We start from the raw sequence: 21,982 nt of genomic DNA on the forward strand, positions 1-21,982 counted from the left end.
ATTCAGAGTCAAGAGATATAAATTTCCTATTTGTTAACACGTGGAATTAGCATTATGAAGTGAAATTTCTCCAGTACCACAAATGTAGGTTTTCACACAGATTATATGTGGCACACACAGAGCCAACCCATTATTATTTAAGGCTAAAGAGAGGAAAGCAGACTGCTCAGCATGCAGACTTCCTTTTGCATTGGTTCTTATAGCCCCAAATACGCCCCAACAGCTCCACCCTTAGGGAGCTGCAGAAAAAGACATTTTGGAAGACTGGTCCCTTGGGCACTCAGCTTCAAGGTCAGAATACACAATTTATTTTGAAACAGCTACCATGCTGATATAATTGTTTTACCTAATATTCCATACAGAAAGTTAGTAAATTATCACAAATTATCAGGAAAAACCGACTGTACTCTAAACATGCTTTGTAATTGTATGCAAAAATATGAAATGGCTGTTTTCCACAGTTTATGCCCAAAAGTGTAAAAATAGTTTAGGTTACTTTATAACCTAAACTTTAAGAACTTGAGTTAAGAAGAAATGTATGATGACACTATATATCATATTACCGCCAGTGACATTCTGAATCTTCTCTGTAGGATTTGAAACCAAACTATTTACAAGAGGTGTTTACTTTCTCTGCCCCTTCAGCAAAGTGAAATGTAGCACCAAAGAGCTCCAGTAAACGATCTGATCTTTCTTCAATCTCCCCTTCCTAATTTTTTGCAATACTCAGAGCGCTACTTTCAAATCTGCTTCAGCTACTCAGCTTTGCATTTCTACACAGCCACACTACATTTTATCTCTAACAACAGACACATATATAACTTTGAGACACTGCATTGTGCCACACACAGTAGTGAACAGTTTAAAAGTGGTGTTTTGTACTAATATTGCATATAAAATGCAGATAAATAGCATGAACTGAAAAATTATTTTAGGAAGGGAAATAAAATTCTTTGGTGAGCATAGAGACAATACATGGAATCTGTTTCTTTGCATTAAAATCCTGTTGAGTTGAGCAGGACTCATACTCTGCCACTCTGCGATTGACACGAGTTAAAATCTGCATGAGTTCAAGTTTCCTTGCGTGTTCCTTCAGCATTTCACACAGTGACTGAATAAACCACGAGCCTTGAACTGAATTCCTCCAGGAGTAATAGCCTGTGGAAGAGAGCAATGCCAAAGTGATGAGACGAGCAGCCTTTGATACAGGACAGGTCAGCAATTACAACAATGCATTGCTTCCAATGGCAACCAATGTTTTTAAATAACTCAAAACCACCAACCAACAACATTTAAATTTTATAATCTCCGCAAATTCCAACTCAAATTTTTTTTTTCAAATCCTGTCATCTTTTATAATCTAAGAAAACCTTAAGTAGGAAGAAAATCAAAAGTCAGGAAGGTATCTTCTGCTGCAGCACTCTTAGTCATTAATCACTTACTACTTTTCATGGGGTACACAAAGAGGTAACAGTACAGATGGAAAATGGGTTTCAGTGTCATTAGTTTCATGAAAATGTGCAGAATTAAAGACTGAACCTACTTCTGCTAAGTGGAAATAAGACATAAGAAGGGCTATGCCACTACCAGTTTTGCTTAAGGATGCAATACAAATACAGTCAATAGACAAATAATATGCTGGTACTTATAATCCACTTCTGCATATCTGATTGGTTTGTTCTCTGAGAATAATATATTTTCCTCTTGCTGTAAATTATTTGCACAATTCCAATTAACTGAATTTCCAGCAGATGAACATTTGAGGGTTTGCAAGTGAGATGGATATATTCAGGGTTTGGTAAGGGTTTTGTAGGGACTGAGAATAGCAACTACTTCAACAAGAAATCAAGTCAGATTCAAAGAAGTCATTGGGGGAAGTAAATATTTATTTCCATGAAAGAACGTATGGGTCTGTCTGAGCAGAAAGAGCGTACTGGGTCTGGCTGAGCAGGAGTTCATTTTCCCACAGCAGCTCTCACAGTACTGTGCCCTGCCCTGGTAGCTGGAAATGTGCTGATAACACCCCAGTGCTTTGGCTGCTGCTGAGCAGCGCTGCCTCCCCAACATTCCCCACCAAGGGGCTGGGCAAGATCCTGTGAGGGGACACAGCTGGGACAGCTGACCCCAACTGACCAAAGGACATTCCAGACAAGTGAATTCACCCTCGGGCTGGGTCCCACTCCCAGCTGTAATGTAGAGCATGAGCACAGGCTGCAATGGATACAGCCCCTCACCTGGAGCTGTGGAATAGGCATACAGGAAGTCTGCCTCTACAGGTATTTTCTGACATATTGTTTCTTCTGAGCCACTGTCTGTCTCAATACCGGAATCTAATTCTGTCCCTCTACAAGCCTATTTGGTAGAAAGAAGAATAGAAAATAATATTAAAATAGAAAAGTAAAGGCAGTGATCATTATAAAAACATTGATAGTTTGTGTTTTAAAATTTGTAATATAATTATTAAAATCTGCAAAAATAACAAGAATTTATGTGTCACATTTCCATTAGACAGACTCAGAAGTAAAGTAGTAATATTTGTTTAAAGCAACTCAGTTTGGGTAAGATAGACATTCATCCAAAAGTGCACTCAGAAACTCATTAAAATATCTAATACTTTATTTAATAGATAGAATTAATGCAATGCCAGGTGTTATAAATACACACCACCTAACAGGGAAAATTGTGCCACTTTAGATCTGAAGAGAATCTTACTCTGAAAGTAATTACATTCAAATCTAGTTTAGAAAGGATTAACTTTTTGCACTAATAATTAGTGGGAAAAGGTATTTTATTTTAACAATCTGATTTGATCATCATTGTTCAGCTGTACATCACCTGAATGAAAAAGAGCTTGGGTTTTCCTGCTAAACTTCTGCACCTGTCACCTCTGAAAAGGCTTGTTAGTGCTTTCAGCTCCAGAGGCCCATCTGTACCATAGATCAATCCTTCGTCGCCATGGCTTAGCAAGATGCAAACAAAACTGCTCCGCTTGCTGTGATCCTCTTCAGAAACTTGAAAGAAAAAAGAGAATTTTCTTAACTTCCTGCACTCTAAAAATTTGGAACATTTGATCCTTCCTAGGTCAGAGAAGTCTTTAAGAACTAATTTGCACATTTAGAAACCTCCAAAGAGTTTTCACTTCCGAACACAAGAAGCTGCTTACTGTACCTCAGGAGGTTGGGCACAGGAAACCCCAAATTAAGAGCCAACCCTACCCATTGCAAGACATGGCCACAGAGCGAGGCCAGGAATACTGTCAGGAGACAAAAAGTGTCTCAAAACAGTGTCTCAAAGTTGGAATCATATACCTCATTCATGCAATAATGGTCAGTCTTGTGATCTGGGATGGGACTGATGGAATACCCTGGGTTTTGGGAAAGAAAGGAGAAATCCTTCCTCTCTTTCCAATTGGGGATGCTTCAACTACTTGGATTACATGGGAATTAAATGTAGCATGATGGCTGTTGCTGTTCCTGCAGGTACTAGTAGTACACTTCTCTCTCACTTTTTACCTGTGGTGAGGTCTAGAAAGATTTCTGAATCCTCTTAATTTTGTACTTACAGTTAATTAAGCTTGATATAAAGTGTTTGTAGTTTTATATTTCTTTTTCATCTTGTGGTATACAAATATCATAGAATCTATATTCTCCAATGTCTTTTGTTGCCTGACATTGTGGGAAATGTACTTGAGGACCAAGACAACTTTTTCAAATTTATGAAAATATACAAACAAGGTTAAAAGAAAGGATCCAAAAGAAATTATGAGTAGTAACTCAAAAAGATGCAAGAGTTTGTAGATGAAAAATAAATCTGAAGTCTTACTGTTTTGTGCTTAACAGAACACTAAATTTCTGTTCTAGAAGAAATGAACTGTTTCAACTTTACTCAAGTGATGTACAGGCAGGCATTTCTACAATTTATGGACAAGCACTGCATTTAGAAGAGTCACATTTACAGCTACTGTCAACAGACCAGCTGCAACAATACTAATGAATTAACCATGTCTGGGAACATTTTCTGGCATAAATATTAACTGGCACTAAAGAACCTACATCTATGTTAGCAAACACTTCCATCAAAAAACAAACAAAAAAAACCCCAAACAACAAAACCAAACACAAAAACCAAGAAAGGGTTGCTGCAGGCTAACTGCTGTTGGGAATAATCACTGGAACACTTTCACTGATAAGTATGGCCTGGGACAGTCTGGGAGAGCACCAGTGGGCATGAGGCCCAGTCATGGCAGAGAACCTTCCAACAGTTAACTAGAATGGTCTGTGTTCCAGGGCTAGACACCTCCAGGCACCATTTAACGTATGGGTCTGGATGTAGCCCAGTCCAAACAAAGCACAACTGACACAGTAGTATAAAGCTCTCACTTTAAAGATGGGTGTTTTGTTTCACAAGTTAAACAAAATTTGAGTTGTTTATCCAAAAGAAAATTCAGTCCACACACCTGCAGTTCTGGTTTCTCAATCAGAACTCCTCTTTGGGCCACACCACTAAGCATTAAGCACAGAACCCCTCTACCCAATCTAGCAGTTTTCTTTCCAACTCACAGAGCTTCAGTGATCCCAGGGTCAGAATATAAACCAGTCTGCATTTAAGTTTCAGCCTTTTTTCCATCCTTCTTTAGAAGATGAGAAAGGATACGGAGACAACAGTCATGGCACAAAAGATGGAGAGACAGCTAAGATGGATAAACACAGAAACTATGATGTACATGTCATCCTTAGCAATAAATCACCAGAAGGTGTGAAATAGCATCTAGAAGAACCCAGAAAGAAGAGATGTGAGGGCTAGAGATGTATTTGGAAACACTGGTTGACTTAATGCACACATACAACATATAATAACTTACCATTTTTCAGTAGTTTAAAAATGCCCTCACATGAAAGATCATTGTTGATCTTTACTTTATATCCCAACTTCATAAAAACTTCTCTGACACTTGCAGCATCTGCATCTGTACCTGAACGGGACGACATCCCTATACACAAGAAAAATGTGTTATTTGTTTATATTATATAGATGGCATGGTCTGATTGAGCCAAATTATTTTTCTTGTTTAGAGCTGTATCAGTCTGAAATATTCCATTATTCCAGATCCACTCTAGCAGAGACAACATTGCACTGTTACATGGGCATACCATCTCCCACTCTCTGTACCTGTACTGTAGATTTATCTGCATCTTATTTTTATAGCTACTTATCTATTGAAGGACATAAGAAGAATTTAATTTGCAAAACAGAAATCATGACAAAAAGGTAAGACAGACTTGTACTGCTGATAAATTTTCCTCCTCATTAATTACTGCTACACCCTAATGTGTTCCCTCTATGCATATCTGGAAGAATGGACTGAAATGAATCACACCCATTACCTAATTTTAGAGTGCAAACAAAACTGGTCTGCATATTCAATTTTGAAGAATAACACACAGCATGAATTTATCTAAATTAAGGAAAAAAGTGAAAAACTTGTGAGTGGTACCAGTATGTCGGTAGAAGTTCTTATTGTTTATTATTACACATTCCCCCATCTCTGGATAATCCATTCTGTAACTGTAGTCTGGCAGAATTCCAGAGTCCATAGATTTGCTAGCAGGTAGGTTCTTTCTGTATAGAAATCAGACAAAATTTAGGTGTTAATTTCTGATCTCTCTTTTCAAAATAATGACAACAATAGGCTATTTTAGCAAGCCAAATGAAACTGCTGAGGTTACATTCATAGTAACCTTCTGTGGAACTTGCAACAAGCTTGAAATCAAAAGAATCAAGGAAGAACTGTGTTTAAAATTGCAATGCCTCTGCACAGGAGAATATGGAAACTATGAAAACTTAGTAAAAAAGCCCAACTGATTTCTTGTTGATACAGTAATTGCCATCCTTAAACTATCATCTTTTGAAATCTATGTACCTGGAGGAAAGGTTAACTCTGAGAAAGCAAATCTGTTCGGAATTCTAAAGAGAAGTTACTATCATTGAATTTTCACAAGAAAACATTTAAAACCTAAAAAGATGTGGCAGATGTGTGCTCCTTTTCTGCTTAAGCAATAGCCACTAGCATGACAGATACATCAGGATGAAGCTGGACTCTGGGGAGACAGCTAACACAATAGCTAAGAGCCATAAGTCTCGTTCAGCATCTAAGGGCTAGCTGAGCACACACTATCCCAAAATATGGCTCATATGGAAGCATGGCTGTAAGCCACTTCTCCTACTCCACATACAGCAGGCTGCACCCAGGATCTCCCCTTGAGCAGAGATGCCTTCTCAGATACTCCTTGAGGCTGAGACATCCCTTGCCACCACAGCTTCTTAATAAATAATTGATACCATGCTCAACTTTAAAATCTTAGCTCAGTGATATTAAGGATTAATTGTGCACATATAATCCCTTAGACATAAACTGCTGACCAGACTTAAATTGAAGACTTAAACCAAAAGTACCTCACTCACCCTTTAAAACCTGGAATAGATTTTGCATCTGCCAGATCTTTCCCCAGATGTGGTCCATCTCCTATGTCTGTCATTATTGCTTTCAGTTATCAGCTTGAAAATGCAAGAAAATAGAGGTGTTATGACAGTTCACAGAATAACTTTAGTCTAGGATATTAGTAGGCAAAAAAACCCCAAAATCTTTCTGAGTAATCTTTACACATTTTATATTTGAAAGAAGAACATTAATTATTGCCTTCTAAAAGTGCTCTGGAACAAGTCTGCAGATCTCGATGACCAAATCATTGAAAAGACTTACAAAAAGCAAGGTAAGAGAGAAACAAACCAAAACCTCCTCCACAGTTACTTTGTATACACTCATGGAACATACTACCAAAAGGTACCTTAAACTCCAGTGTCAGAAAACAAATATGCATCATAAATTTAAACCACCAGATAGGACAAAATAATAAATGCTTAGAAGTGCTAAGACCTCAAGAAGTCAAACAAGGCATTACAAGGCAAACAAGGCAAGAATTAAAAAAAAAAAAACTTACTTTAGCAGATATATTTATGGTAAATAAGAAGGTATAAATAACCAGACCAAGTAGCAAGATTTGCTGGTGAGATATGATGAAGATTCTTACTCAAGGCTGAAGTTCTTTGGAGCAAACTATATTTGCCATTTCACATCATTATATTATTATTATTATATTAAGTCTCAACTTTGGTACTTTTGTTAGTACAACACAAACACCCATTTTTGTGGAAACAATTACTGATACATCAGAAGTACTGATTTGGTTATGTATAACCTGCTTTCTTCACTTGTTTCCAGGAAGACATTTACTTACATTTTTAGTGCCTTCAAAAGATCTTCAATGTTACTCTGAATATTATTTCAGAGCACTGATGCAATTAAATCTTCTTCACCAAATTATTCCAGATTTGACAACTGTATTATGTAATGCAGCAAACAAGAAATTTCCTGAAAATCAAATTACCAAAATATTAAATAAGCTTAGTATTTTAGAAATTAAACATATAACACATTTTATCATTACATTTTAGAAACTTACTTTAAAGACAGTATCATGGGGTAGGAACTAAATCTACAATGCTGAACTTGACTGCCTAGCCTCTTGATCTGGATTCAGCCATCCTAACTTCAAAGTCTAATTAATTAAAAGTACCCTGTGGGCAGAAAAAGGCAAGCAGCTCCAAAGGGCAATTCAAGTACCTATGACCTGTGGCATGACAGTGATCCAGCCCAGAGAGCAGGGAACATTAGCACTGCCATCAAAGAGCTTTTGATCTCCAGCAATTGGAAAGAATGCCTTTCATTGACAAGGATGCTCTAAGTTCTGCTCCAGCACAGCCCAGCTTCAGGATTTTCTATGACTTTTTCAACCATCCCTACTACAATATCCTTGGCTTTGCTGCTCAGGTTTCCTGAGCTCTCAGCCTGAGCAAAATTTGTAGGAACACACCCAAGCAGACTGACCTACCATTCTGATACCCTTCATACTCTTCCTTCTGGAGAAGAACTAGGTGCACGAGCACAACCCAAACCCTTTGATGTGGCTGGGATTAGTAAGAGATAGGGAAATGATTAACTCCCTTCATCTGTTCTTTGTTTACCAACAGTAATAAACAGCCACACCATATAAAAAAGCACAGCATCATGTGCCAACTCTATTATCAAAACCAGCTAGCAGGGGCACTGACAGCAGTGTGACCATGTTAGCCCAGAAAACAACTTCTGCTAAACCCCACGTGTTGATCCCAGCTGTTTGGCACTGTGAAGTTCTGCAGTGCCAGTGCTGCAAGTCCATGAAGGAGAGGGTGTAAACTAGTAAATATGTGCCTCCATAACATGTGGCTAACTCCTGTTTATCAGATGAACTGCCTACCAAGAGCTACTTGAAGAAAGACTCAGCCAAAGCACAGGGAAAGCTAACACCCTCTGGCCAACAGATGAGCCCTTGGAATCCTGAGGGAGGGTAAGTGGCTTATTAGGCTCTCCTGGGTTCACATCAACCAAACTGCTGAACAGCAGCAGCCTTAACTAAGCAAACTGCAAACCCTGTGAACACTGAATGCTTCTTACAACATAAATGTTAAGGCAGGATGCAAACACTAAGAGAGATCTTCAACATTTAGGTGACCTTAAAATAAGACTCCTCTCCTTGACCCTTTAGCATCCTTACATTTTAAGGCTGTAAAACTGCTGTCCTTGATCCAGCACCAAAGAAACAATGAAATTGGAAGAAGTAGCTAGCAAAACCTACAATTACAACAAACTGTATTAGTTTCTTTCTGAAAAATGTAAAACACAAATTGCAATACTGTATCATAAAACCATTTCTTACTCAGGCCTCTGCAAGCCTAGTTCACAGCCTACAGTTACAATTGTTCAATGAAGTGTTAGCGATTCCTGCGCTCTACCTCATCAAACTGGAGCTTGTCTGAGACACTCTACAGAAGCTATAGGGATTGCCTAGAAAAACTGGTTGTAACACGTTAAGTATTTGAAATGTGCATGGTTTATCCTCAGAACAGAATCTGTACCTCACTTTTAATATCCATCAATTCCTGAGCACCCTCAGGCACCAGGTCACCTGCACTCCTTTAAAGAACAAAAGACACACAAAGAGATTTCTCTTCTGTTGCTAGGCACTCAAAAGCGTGCTTGAGCCAGCAGGGTACTTTGTGCTCTAAAGCACCGTCAGGGTAACAGCAAAGCTCTCTGGAGGATGCCGCTGATTCTAACAGGCCACTAAGAATTGCCTCATCTTGCTTTAGGTAATGCAGTGATGCCATGCATTTCCCTGTGGAGGATGATCTCATCCTGGCGGGGGGAAGAAATCACGGCAGTGCTTTAAAAATTTATTACAGATTTTTATTCTGCTCTTTGATGTTATTTTCTTTGAAAGCTTAAGATAAAATGAGCTTTTAACTATAAGGAAATATAAAAACCAAGTTCTTGAAAAGAACAACAGCATTTTTATAATCTAGCAAAATATATTCTGTAGATTTTAAGAAGCTTGTATGATACTACTGTATCTGAAAAAAATGCAATAAAAAATGAGACAGAGGCAGCAAATATAAACGTGATGTTACAATGATCTTTACATTTCTAAGTAATATAAATACTACCTAGAAATGTAAGAAATAAAGTGGTTCAAAAAGGTCCAAAGCTATGCTGTGCAAGGTACCAAAAATGACCAATGTCTCTCTGCACAGAGCGAAAATATTTTTTCCCTACATAAACGCAGTTGTTCCAATGCTTTTCTTTTGATAAGAGAAAACAATAAATAAAACAACTTTTTACTCCATTCCAGCCTGGATTTACTTATTCGATCTGGACTTAGTGAAAATAAATTCACATCATCATGTGTCACCACTGCCACAAGAACCACCAGGTTTCTTTTTAAAGAAACAACAGAAATGAATGGTATAGTGACAAAAATAATACCAAAGCTTCTGAGATGGAAGAAAGCAAATATCTAAACGGTCTTTACTGACCAACTGGATCCTGAAATATGCAAACCACAGGAGACAACACATGTTCAGTATATATATCTGTCACTACAAAGCAGTGAGTATAGCACTACTAAAACACATGTTCAAACAGACATCAGCAATGTTAAACATCTCCTTAAAGATAGGAAAAGGGAAGTTTTCCACATCACATGACTGCAAGAGAAAATGTCAAGCATTCAAAGAAGGTATTTTTTGTAAATGAACATATACATGACATAACATGATACTATTGCAGACATGCAAATTAAAAATTTTCCCCTCTACAATTTATAACACTAAACAATAATTATCTGACTAATAACAGAAGGAAAATATAGAAGCAGACTATATGAAAAAACAAAAAAACATTTGAAATATAGCATTACATTTTCTATGAGGCACTATCCCCCTACTAAATACTGCTACCACAGACGGAAGGCTGAGACAGCTCTTCCCATGGCTTCTGGTCTGGATGCAGTTGCTGGAAAGCCCTGACACTGGGCCGGCATTCTGATCTTCCAAAACAAACGGACTTTTAGATACTCAGCATGAAGCTGTAAAATCAGCTAAAATTACTCCGAATGTAGCTGGGACCCTTAAGCTATTAATTCACCTGTAGCTATTAATCACATCACCACCGCTACAAGCAACAGCCGTGTCAGGTTCCTTAACATGAAGGGCACGGCGCGTTAGTTTGAAACAAGCGGATACCTGAAGGAAGATCTGTGAGTTACAGGGTAAAAGGCTACAGACGCCAGCCCTCTCCTCCAGCCCAGCAAGGAGCGGGCAGGGCACCACACACCTGGGGCAGGGCCTTTTGCACGCTGCCGGCCCCCAGCCACAGCGCCCGCCGGCCCCCAGGCACGCTTCTCCCCGGCACAGACAAGGCTCAACGCGCCTTGTGTTGGAAGATCCAAACGCAGCTCCTGACCCCGCGTTTCCGGTTCATGGTGTCCCAAGGGTCACCAGAGAGCCGCTCAGGATTACAGCGCCTTTCTTTTCTTTTCCTTCTTTTTGCCCTCTGTTTCAACAGCTTCTCCACAGAGACAGGCGGAAAGGGAACAAACCAGCTACCTGAAGCTTCTGGACAGCTAGCCCCCGGGGCCCGCGCTCTGCCCCGGGCAGGGAAGGGCGGCGCTGGGCTGGCTCCGCGGCCGCTCTCCCGCCGGGCCCGCGGGCAAGGCCGGGGCTCATCCGCGCCCGCCACCGACCGCCGGGCCTGCGGGCCGGGAGCCCCGCGGGCAGCCGGGGGAGCCGCGCTCTCAGCCGGGCCCGCTCCAGGCGAAACGCGGCTCCGCTCCTGCTCCCCGCAGCCGACTTCCTCCGGGAGAGATGCGGGCGGCCACGCGGACCTGGAGAGCCAGAGCCTGGTCCACCCCACCGCCCCGCTTTGTTCGGCACCGCCATCACCCACCGGCCTCACCGCCTGCTCGCTGCACTCCCTGCGTCTCCCCGAGCCCGGCTCAGCGCAGCGCTGCTCGGCGCGCAGAAAGCCCCGCCGCCGCCCGGCCCGCCTGGCGCCCCGCCCCGCGCAGGGGGCGGCCGCTCCAATGGCGGCGGCGGAGCGCCGGCGGTGAGTGAGTCGGTGTGGCGGGAGCGGCCCGAGCGAGGCGGGCCCGGCCGTGCGGGCCCTCCCGGCGCTGAGGGAGCCGTGCGAGGCCAGGCTGAGGAGGCGCGGGGTGGCTCCTCTCCCTCTCTCCCTCCCCTCTCGGCGGAGCTCGCCGGGCCGGGCCCTGTGGCGGAACACTGAGCTACCGCGCCCTGCGGGCTTTGAGCCGGGTCCCGCTGGCCTTGCTGCTCTTCGGTGTGAATGGTGTAACCCAAACCTTGTGAGGTTTGCGCTGTTGCTTGAGTTCCTCTGCCTGCTGAAACAAATGTGCCGTTCTGGTATATTTATACAGCCTCATATAAAATGCTGTGTGCAGTTTTGGGCACCACGAGGATGGAGAAGGGCTTTGGGGGGAAGCCGTATGAGGAGCAGCAGAGGTCACTTGGTCTGTTCAGCCTGGAGGAGACTGAGGGGAGACCTCATTGTGGTCTTCAACATCGTTGTGAGGGGAAGAGGAGGGACGGGTGCTGATCCCTTCTCTGTGGTGATCAGTGACAGGACACCAAGGAATGGCCTGAAGCTGTGTCAGGAGTGGTTTAAACTGGGTATTAGGGAAAGGTTCTTCACCCGGAGGGTGCTGGGCCCTGGAACAGGCTCCCCAGGGAAGTGGTCACAGCACCAACCTGACAGAGTTCAAGAAGCATTTGGACAACATTGTTAGGTGCATGGTGTACATGGTGACTCTTGGAGGTGGTTGTGTGCAGGGCTGGGAGTTGGATTGGAGATGATACTTCCAACTCAGAACATTCTGTGATTCTGAAAGAATGGTGGTTTGTAAAGGAAGTGGCCATTTAGAGTAATTCTGTGGGGACAATTACTAAATGAGCAGCTCCCTCTTGACCTCAGTGGGTGAGATCCCCGTGGGTGAGCTGCCTGTACCATGGCAGGACCTTCCCCTGGACAGGGTTTTCACCCACCTGTGGTGACTGTCCCCACTGCCCACAGACCTGCCTTGCGCAACAGCGCTCTGACGCTGAGGGCTGGTTTTGGCTTCATCATCAACTTTCAGGTCAGTTAGTTTCATATTTGTACATTGACCTTCAGTAGCTTCTGACCTTCAGTAGGAGAAGTCAGATAACGTTGGAAGCTGTGTATTCCAGCTTCTCGTAAGAGGTACTAAGCTACTTTTTCAGGTCTTAGCCCCAGATCTGATGTAGTGAGTTCTGCACTTGCGACCTTAATTTGAGGAATGGGTTGTCCAGAGGGGTTGTGGAGTCTCTTCCACTGGAGATACTCAGGAAATGACTGGACACAATCCTGTGCCATGTGCTCTAGGATGACCCTGCTTGAGCAGGGAGCTTGGACCAGGTGACCCACTGTGGTCCCTTCCAGCCTGAGCCATTCTGTGATCCTGTAATTGTACAGGCCACTTCCTCTGTTTGGAGGGCGAGATGAACATTTGTTGTTGGGAAGATGAGTAGTGTTTGTTAATATGCCACTTGTCAGCTCAGCATAGGGATAGCTAAGCTAATTTTCACTACTGTTAAGGAATTTAATGTGTTCTTCTAAGGCTGAATCAGTAGCTGGGAGAAAATCTCATGGATTTATTTGCATCAAGGACCATGAATTCTGCTGTAGAACTGTGCTGCATGATACACACCAGCCAGGAAACAAGTATAGTGTTATTTTGAGTAGCAGTTGATTTGCATGTCTCAGCTTCACTTGTCAGCAGGTGTGGGTAATGTGTTTTTGTCGTTATCATAAGAGGTAAAGGGAGAAGAAGTTTTTCATAAAATAGAGAAAATGAAATGGCAAGCTCGTTAAGTCATTGCTCTGGAGACATTTTTCCAGGCTCTCCATGCAGTCATCCTGCTGAGTCACTAACACTGAAGTCCAAACATGTTGGTGGAAAATTTCTTTCAGTCAAGTCAAACAAAAATAATTTCTGGTGGGACATAAGAGGGGAAGCTGAAATGAGAATTTCCCAGTGAACTCAGAAAGCTGGTCTGTAAGTGTTGATTGTATGTGTTCTAAATTCTAAATTGTATGTTGTATGTGTTCTAAATTGTGTTGTATGTTGTATGTGTTCTAAATTCCTGTGTTCACACAGGAATTGAAATTGCCTTGAAAGGACTTGACATGCTGGACTCTTGAGAGACCAGGTGTTTGGACTGCAGGAACCATGATAGGTTTCAGTTTAAAGTAAGTGCCATCACCCTTCTCCCAGGTTCAGGTATCCTCCCAGCTGTGTTTCTGCAAAAATACAGCCTGATATAACTAGAAAGTTTAAAATTAATAAAGAATTATGGGTTTTCTCCTTCACTTTCTTTTTTTAATGGTCACCTTGTGGGAAAATGCTGATGTAGGGATGTCTTTTGCACCCAGTTAATTTACAGCCAGCAACATCAAAATGAAACTGAAAGTTTTGTTAGCACTTCTGAGAAATGCTGATTGCTATCTAAAATCTAACTTTTCATTCCCAGAGAAGAAACTAGGAGGACAAAAAAGGAGTGAAGAGAATGCACAGGTCAGAAGATGGACGAGGGGGATAGAGGTAATATGTTTGACCCCTGTTAGAGAAAAAACATTCTGGTTTTAGACTTGATGCAGGCACTGAATTATCAAGACGTTGGCAGGCTTAGAACAGTGGGCAGAAATGTAAGTGTCCAGAACTTCTATTGTGGAAAACTTGGAGGGGGAAATGAGAGGATCTAAAATTTGGGCTTTGGGGCTCCACAAGAATATTTAAATACTTAAATTCACCCTGTGAATCCAGCTTGTTTGAATACTTTTGAGTATGTTCAGTTTCATTTTATGTTTCACTGCAACCCAGGAGCTGTTAGGAGAACCAAGTGGTTATGCTGGGCAGAACAAGAAGATTCCCCTTCATGTTTGTTACTTCTTGCCTCTCTTCCTCTGTTTCACAGTTTCCTGGCAGTGTTTTTTCCTGATTTGCAGGTGTTCCACTTACAGTTAATTGTACCTATGTGTGTTTATGCTATACTACATTACTCTGTAGCATTTGGATTACTTTATGCAACTAGAAGCTTAAAGGTTGCAAGATAGCAAGAGGTACTGCATGGTTTTATTTCTTTAAAAGAGATAAGATTGCTGTTTTAAGGTTGTGAAAAATACATGAGCTTTTAAAGCAGGTGAAAGTATGAGTGATCAATAGCAAAGGTCAGCAGTGGAGAACAGAGCTCTCATTTTGGGTTTTAGTTCTTTTGCTTCAAGATACAGAGCTCAGAGCTAAAGTCACTGAAGTCTTAACTCCTCCTATGAACTCAAATATTGTCCTACCCATACAAATTAATTATCTCATTTGTCTCCCCAACCATAAAGGAAAAATATTTTTTTTCACTCTTAGTATTTTTTTACTTTTAGTATTTTTTTACTCCTTACTGATGTTGTGTGTCTAGTCAACAGTTTGTATATTTTCTGAGAGTGTAATACCATTCTGTAGACAAAAATGAAAATTCCTGGGCCTTCTTTCACTGTCTTTATTCTGTTGTGTTTACCTTTGATAGTGTTAATATGAAGCTCTTGTACTTCCAAAACAGTGTAAAGACATTTAATATTAAAATGAGTATCATAGCAAGGTTGGGTGTTAATTTGGAATATTGGCTACTCCCAGTTAATTAATAAATTACATTCAACAAAACCAGAATCAAAAGCAGTGAGGAGCACAGGATGTATCCAAATTAAAATTGCCTTGCAAACGGATTAATACTGATTTGAATATCTGTAATTGCTTTAGGAGAAATGAAGAGAAAATGGCTAGAAAGACTGAAGAAGGTGGAAGAACTAGCATCTCACTATGAAAGAAATCCTCTTCCTACAGTTTATAGACCAAGACTGTCCAAACCCTCTATGCCACCCTCTGTTTGGAAAATATTTTCTCGACAGGCTGAAGCTTTTAATTATGTAAAATCCTGCAAAGAGGTATATTATGTGTTAGGGAAATGTCTCTACTCTTTTTATACTTTCAAGATTGAATAATTTAAAATTGCTGTTGGGAAGTGAAGTCTTTATCAGTTTGCAAGATCTTTTTCTTCCCAATCCTGAAAGAGCAAATTTGTTTGGTTTTTTTTGTCTTTGTAGGTCATGTTGCACTGGAGGTATCTCAAGAACAATTAGAACTTATTGTTCTAACATACAAGTTGATATGTGGTGTTAACTTTGAACAGTAAAAGTGCCTTTTGGGAACATTGTAGTGATACATTTGCTCCTTCTCAAGATGACCAAGCTGTCAGGGTGGGCAGGAGAATGGGAAGGTAGTGAGAATTGAGTAGGAAGAAAGAGGAGGAAAAAATGAGGAAGAAAAACAGATAAAGAAGAGGCAGAGACTAAATAAAAACAATAGAACTCTCCAGTGGCATCTAAGTAGCAAGTTCAGATGATTGGAAATGAGTAGCCAAATAAATACTGTGTGAAAGGTGTCCTCTCCTTTCAGTTTAACAGTTTTTATATTGGTTGCTATTTTTAAAGAAAGTATTGAGTTTTTCTCCATACCTGTTTCAGGTATTTAAGTAATCCTGACAGCCTCTTTTCCAAAATGGGTTCTCATTGGCTTGGCAGTAGTTTTTTTCTATTTTCTTCTCAGATTTCCATTTTTGGATCTAAACAACATAATGTCTGAAGAATATTTGCCCATAAAGCTTATACTGTCATCATGTCCATGAGGCTGCTCCTTTCAGGACATGGTTCCTCCTCATTTCAGATGAACTTGATATTGATCAGAAAAAAACCAAGAGTTCAGAGAGGAAACAGTTCTCATTACTGCACAGCAAATAAAAGCTTCAAAATTTTACCCCTGTAACTGAAATCAAAATGATGTTCTAAATTAAAACTAGATGCTACTGAGTGTGGAAAAGGATAAGTGATCTGTTTATAGTTGTCTAGTATTTATTAACCTTTAATTGTTGCCATGTAGGAACTTAGGAAGACTTAAACTGGTTTTTTGAATAAAACTAACAAAAAACATTCAATGTTTTTATTTGAAAGGATGTTCATGTGTTTGCTTTGGAAAAGAACACACAGAGTGGACAGAGGTTTTACCTTGTGACAACATATGAAGAGCTTTGGTTTTATTACACGTGAGTATTTGAAAGGTGCCCTGTGTGTTAGTAAAAGTTAGGCTATACTGGATATCCTACCTAGTAAGAGCTGTCAGTGGATGGGTCATCCCAGAAGCCATCTGCTGCTCTGAGTGCACAGAGCTGTCATGGGTTACCTGAGCTTTCATCTTGGCAATGGGGAAAATGTTCACAAGGACAGAACAATATATTCTATAGTGGGTTTCAACTTTCTTGTGAGTAGCAGGGTGCCATTATTTCCTGTAAGGAAAGGATCAAGTACTCTGTCTGTTGAACTGAAATTTATTAACAGTAGATTTTGCTTTTGCTGTCAGCTCTCCTCAGGGGATCATACCAGCACATGACAAGAACATGCTTCTCTGACTAGTCATACACCAGTTTCAGTGGGCGTTAATGCAGATGTCTGGAAACTGATTTATGGGTTTGCATTTGCATGATGTAGTTCCAAGTATTGACAATTCAGTCATGAACTGAACTTTTCCCCCATTTGTTTCTTTTACAGAAAGACATTTGGCTGTGAAGTGAAAGAAGTCTGAGTCAATTTTTATACATAAAGCCTGATTTTTTTTTTTTGAAACTGACAGATTATTTTTTAATTTAGTTAGAAAAAACTCCATATAATCTCTTTGTTTGTGTTAAAGACATATGAATGATAACTTAAGTTTTTTTTCATAGTTCCTTGAATTCTGAACATTTCTGTATGTCTTGTAAGACTGAGGGGGGACATGGAGAGGAGAGTACTCTACAGAATTAAATTCTAGGCCAGACAGTCTTTGCTGATATTTGATGCTGATGATAGTTACAATTTTTTCAAAGCATTATAGGGCTACTAGATTTTTAAAATATGGATGGTTGATCCTTGTTTGCAACTGATAAGCATGTTTATGATGCTCATAACGTTTATCATGAGAGGTTGTGATTTGTTTTTGTTTTTCCTTAGCCAAGGTTGCAAAACAAGTCTTATGCATTGCTATGAAGTAATTCCTGAAAAAGATGCTTGCAAACTTTATTTTGATTTGGAATTTTACAAACCAGCAAATCCTGATGCAGATGGCAAGAGTATGGTCATGAAGTTAATTGAGGTAAACTGGAGCAAAGTCATGCTGTAGATGAATATGAATTTATTGTTAATTTAATATGAAACCAATTTACCACTTTATATTGATTATGCTATAGTACAATTAAAAGAATTGCAGACCCAGTGATTACTTTTAAGTAAGTAAAAATACTGTTTTAATTAAAGCAAGGGTTTAATTTAAGTGAGAGACAAAAAATTTAATTGAGAGACAAAAACAAAGAATGATGGCTGTTGGACTGTTTGCATTCATGGTAGGTTTACTGACATGGCAGGTTTACTTTTGAAGATTGTGTTATGTGCTCTGCCACTTCAAAGCTGTAAAACTGAAGGAATGTTTAGGTACTCTTTAAAACAGCATCAATAAAAGTTCCATTCGTATATTCCTCAGTTCATTTCCTTTGCCTAATGCTGCAGGAGTATATTAAGGCTTAGATGAATCTCTCCTGAAAGTTTCTTTAGATGACAGTTCATTATACTTTAGTTAAATGATGATGTAGAGAGCATCATGTGCCTGCACTTACCAATTTGGTACCTAAAATTAAATACCTTTACTAATGATCAATTTTATTAAATAGTGCAGTTTCCATTTTATTGCATTTTTTTTTGTAAATGAACTCTCTGCAAGTTCAGTATGCCATTCATATGTTTTTAGAAGAATATCTTCTGTTTTAATAAGATCTCATTGTGAGTGGGTGTCTGTGAGACTTCGTCACCTACATGTCTCTAGCTAGAAGTGAACAAAAGTAAAAGATTATTGAGGTAATTCCTTCACAAAGAATCCTTCATTGATACAGAATCTGGAGGGGTTTATCCATTGTGGATCAGCTCTGAAATGTAGAGATTCCTCAGGTTAAGAAGAGGATTTAGGATTTGCTGGGTGGGAGATCTGAGCTGCTAAAACCCAAAGCTTCCAGATCTTCAGATTCTGAGTCCCAGTCCTAAACATGAGTAATCACTAGCTTGGTTTATAAAAGGTTGTTTTTAGAGCTAATTTAGAGTGAAATCTGTTTTCTGCTTAGTTACTCTTCATTGGGTGGTACCCATGAATTAGCTCAATCATCACAGTGAATTAGCTCACCAGTAAGATAAGAGCCTCCATCTTCCACTCCTGCTGAGTGTGCACTGCAAACATTGTCACTGCGGGCGTGAACTGCTTTGTGGTGCAAAACAGCCTGCAGGGTAAAGCCTCCTAACCAGACTTTGACCTGAGAAACTGGAAGTCTTCTCAGCTTATCACTGTTAGTTAAGTGTCAAGTGACTTGCTTGTTTAAGGAAATAAAATCTATGTCAAACTTGGTTAAAACTTGATATGGGTTAGTTTGAATTAAATTATTTGTATGCTCAAAATGAGGGGGAAAAAAGAACTTGAGAAAAATGTAGAATCTGAACTTGTGTTAGGTTTTGTAGATACAACTAGTACAGTAAAACAACATAATTAATGTTTATAATTTCAGCTTGTCAGCCAAAAATTAAAAGAATTTTATGATGTAAATTGTTCATCAGAAGATGTCTTGAACTTGGATTCCAGCACTGATGAAAAATTTAGTCGGCACTTAATATTTCTACCCCCAAAGACTGTATTTAAGGATAACACTCATATTGGTAAGTGTGTTCTTTTATCTTACACCTAGAAATAAAAGGTGAGCTTTTGAGTTTATACAGTGCCATCTCCCATATGAGCATTTATTTTAATGGAATTATGTGTGGAAACAAATATGTATTCCCAGCATACACATAATTACTCTCTATTTAATTAAGCCTCATTTTTTCTCATCTTCTGTTTTCTCTTCCTGTAATTAGCATGTGTTTACAAAACTATAACTTTTTTTTGTGCCTGTATGTTTTATTTACAAAAATACTGATTTCTATTAAACTGACAAGTCTATGGCTCCTTAATGTTCAGATTAATGTCAGTCTTAAGAATTCAAGCTGCTGGTTTTTGCTCTAAATACAGTTAATTTCTGCTCAGCACATTGTCAAAGAGGCAGGGCAAATATGATTTCAAGCCACCTGTGCATAAACATGCTTAAGAGAAAGCTGAAAGCAATTTTAATTGTTTATATAAGTCGGGATTTCTCAGATATGGCAACTCCAACACAGAGAATTGCCAATTTGGGGTTGTCTTGACACATTTGTGTGCCTCAGTAGTCCTGTAATGAATGATGAGGATGATGATTTTGATGCTTGATAAGCTGAGTCGTTCTGCTGATATGTAGCATGAAGGAACAGTACTTCATACTCATTCACGTTCCCCAGGGAAGCTTCATCCAACAAGTAAAGAATCATCCTTGCCATTATTCCTTCCACTTCATAGGTTTTCCCCCACATCTGTGTTTATTATCTTACATGCTTTCTCATTAGAACTAATTTGGCCATGGTTTTCTTTGTCTTTGGTTACCATCTAGCAGAGCCTGGAGGTGCAATGGGAGTTGAATTACAATATTGGAGTTTGAAAAGTCATTACAAAATACTTTTGTAAAAGTAATTTCTTGTTTGAGTAAGCTTTGGTCAAGCTCTTACATCAGTAAATACACCATGAAGCTGCAAGTAAACATTTAAATCACTCTGAAAGTGAAATTAGGGAAAGCAGTAGTGAGGGAACAATCACAATATTTTTAGAATCCTAAATCTGAGCTTGTTAGTATCTAGGGTTTTTTTTTTTTAATGTTTAGCACAAATACTTGTGAGGCATTGGTTTTTCAGTCACTGGCCAGAACCATTTTATACAGTGGGCTGGTCAGAAAAATTCTTTTTAACAATCCAGAAGGACTTAAAAACCCCTGAACTTCAACCACTTCCATCTTGGCTGTTTTGAAAAATGTTTGCACAGAAACTCTCTTAAGTTCTTTCTTGACTTATAAATGACATCCCCTGCTTTTGGCCTTTTTTGGTTGTTTTTAAGGTAACTTTGTGAGAACCATTTTGCAGCCTGCCATAAGATTAATGGAGAATAGGGCTGCTGTGATTCCAACTGAAGAAGCAGGGAGTGTTTTGCAGTGTTCTGCAGGAACTGGATTAGATGGTTCTCTTACAAACCTCACAGCTGTTGAAGATGATTCTAAAGACAGGCCAGCCATTGTTCACGAAACAAAGGACATGGAAATGCCACACCAGGGAGAAAACTTGGATTTTTCCTTCCTAATAGTAAAGGATAAAGAGGGCAACAAGCAGCTTTTTGTGGATCTAGGTAAGTATAAGTGTTTTTAAACCCCTTTGGGATGCAGCAAAGGTTAAGAATGAAATGTTCCTTAATCTTTGATTACTGTTGTTCCTATGGTCAGACTTTAAATACCTGCTGGAACTGTCATTGTATGTGCTGTACTTTAAAAGAGCCTTAAATTCATGGTCTAGGGAACTTCTTATTTACTACATTTAATTATTTTACTACATTTAATTATTTTGTTCTGAAGTTTAAAGGAATTCTTTCCTCATAGGTAAGTGCTGTACTTTAAAAGAGCCTTAGATTCATGGTCTAGGGAACTTCTTATATTACTACATTTAATTATTTTGTTCTGAAGTTTAAAGGAATTCTTTCCTCATAAGATTCTTTTTTCTTCCCCTTAAGGGCTTAGTGTTCCCATTTGTGTTGAAAGAGGATAGCATATATTGCATTTTTGTTATTTCAGTTGAATTAGAAGCTGCTTAATAAAGGAACAAGTCTTACAGGCATGGCTTTCTATATTATTCTACATGTATGAATTGAGCCTTCTTTCCCTGTTTGGAATGGTAGCTGTTAGCTTTCAGTGATGAAATAACAGAAATTTTAGATTGGGCACTTCATGGCCCAGCTGGGCATAGGCTGTTCATGGTGTTAAAATGTTACAAATCTCCAGGAGCACAACTCCCATAGTCAAACTAGAGTTTGAAACTTCCACCCTTCTTTAACTCCATATTTGGAGTGTATTTTTTGCTTTTGGCTTTATCTCAGGGAAATGAAAATAGCTTAGTACGCTTTTGCACAGCAGTGTGTTACACATTACAGAACTTTACCTTGGGTTTTTTCTTCAGACTCTTCTGAAGAACCTCCATTCCTTCAAATTCTTCTCATGGAATTCAGGATCATTTTTATTGTGAGCCTCTTCAGTATGTCTGATCTATTGAAATGTAATCCCAAAGTTGGCTACAGTAGGCTTCTCTGTTACTGAGTCAGAGGGGTTATTTTCACCTACTGTTCAAAATTCTTTCAAGCATGTTTGTAAATGGAATTTAAATCAAAACAATTTGTTTCCTGTCTCACTTTTAAAGAATTAGATGTTAGTTTCCCATAACTAACCACCTTCAGTATTTATGTTA

General features: G+C 39.5%; 2 protein-coding genes across 12 annotated transcripts in view; one reads left to right on the plus strand and one right to left on the minus strand.

Annotated features, from left to right (window-relative positions):
- Positions 1–11,485, minus strand: CASP3 (caspase 3). 3 transcript variants are annotated; one of them, XM_039699898.1, is made up of 8 exons: positions 11,390–11,485; positions 7,296–7,429; positions 6,463–6,555; positions 5,495–5,619; positions 4,862–4,990; positions 2,836–3,011; positions 2,235–2,352; positions 1–1,158 (listed from the first exon to the last, which is right to left on the minus strand). In XM_039699898.1, the coding sequence occupies exons 3-8, from the start codon at positions 6,534–6,536 to the stop codon at positions 932–934; spliced, it is 849 nt and encodes a 282-aa protein (XP_039555832.1). In that variant the 5' UTR covers positions 6,537–6,555; positions 7,296–7,429; positions 11,390–11,485; the 3' UTR covers positions 1–931. The 3 variants fall into 3 exon arrangements, with proteins under 3 accessions (XP_039555832.1, XP_039555831.1, XP_039555833.1); XM_039699897.1 differs by having other exon boundaries at positions 11,381–11,465; XM_039699899.1 differs by lacking the exon at positions 11,390–11,485 and adding an exon at positions 11,041–11,173.
- The window catches only part of PRIMPOL (primase and DNA directed polymerase), a 16,541-nt gene continuing 5,824 nt past the window's right edge, over positions 11,266–21,982 (plus strand). The window contains exons 1-8 of one of the 9 annotated variants that reach the window (XM_039699884.1): positions 11,504–11,539; positions 13,626–13,717; positions 13,999–14,069; positions 15,273–15,457; positions 16,520–16,611; positions 17,552–17,693; positions 19,144–19,291; positions 20,592–20,876. In XM_039699884.1, coding sequence (XP_039555818.1) covers positions 14,051–14,069; positions 15,273–15,457; positions 16,520–16,611; positions 17,552–17,693; positions 19,144–19,291; positions 20,592–20,876 — 871 coding nt within the window. In that variant the 5' untranslated portion in view covers positions 11,504–11,539; positions 13,626–13,717; positions 13,999–14,050. The other 8 variants (XM_039699886.1, XM_039699891.1, XM_039699887.1 and 5 more) reach the window with 8 other exon arrangements.

This window comes from Passer montanus, unplaced genomic scaffold (assembly GCF_014805655.1).
Source record: "Passer montanus isolate IOZ18808 unplaced genomic scaffold, ASM1480565v1 scaffold14, whole genome shotgun sequence".
In the NCBI taxonomy this organism is placed as follows: domain Eukaryota; kingdom Metazoa; phylum Chordata; class Aves; order Passeriformes; family Passeridae; genus Passer; species Passer montanus.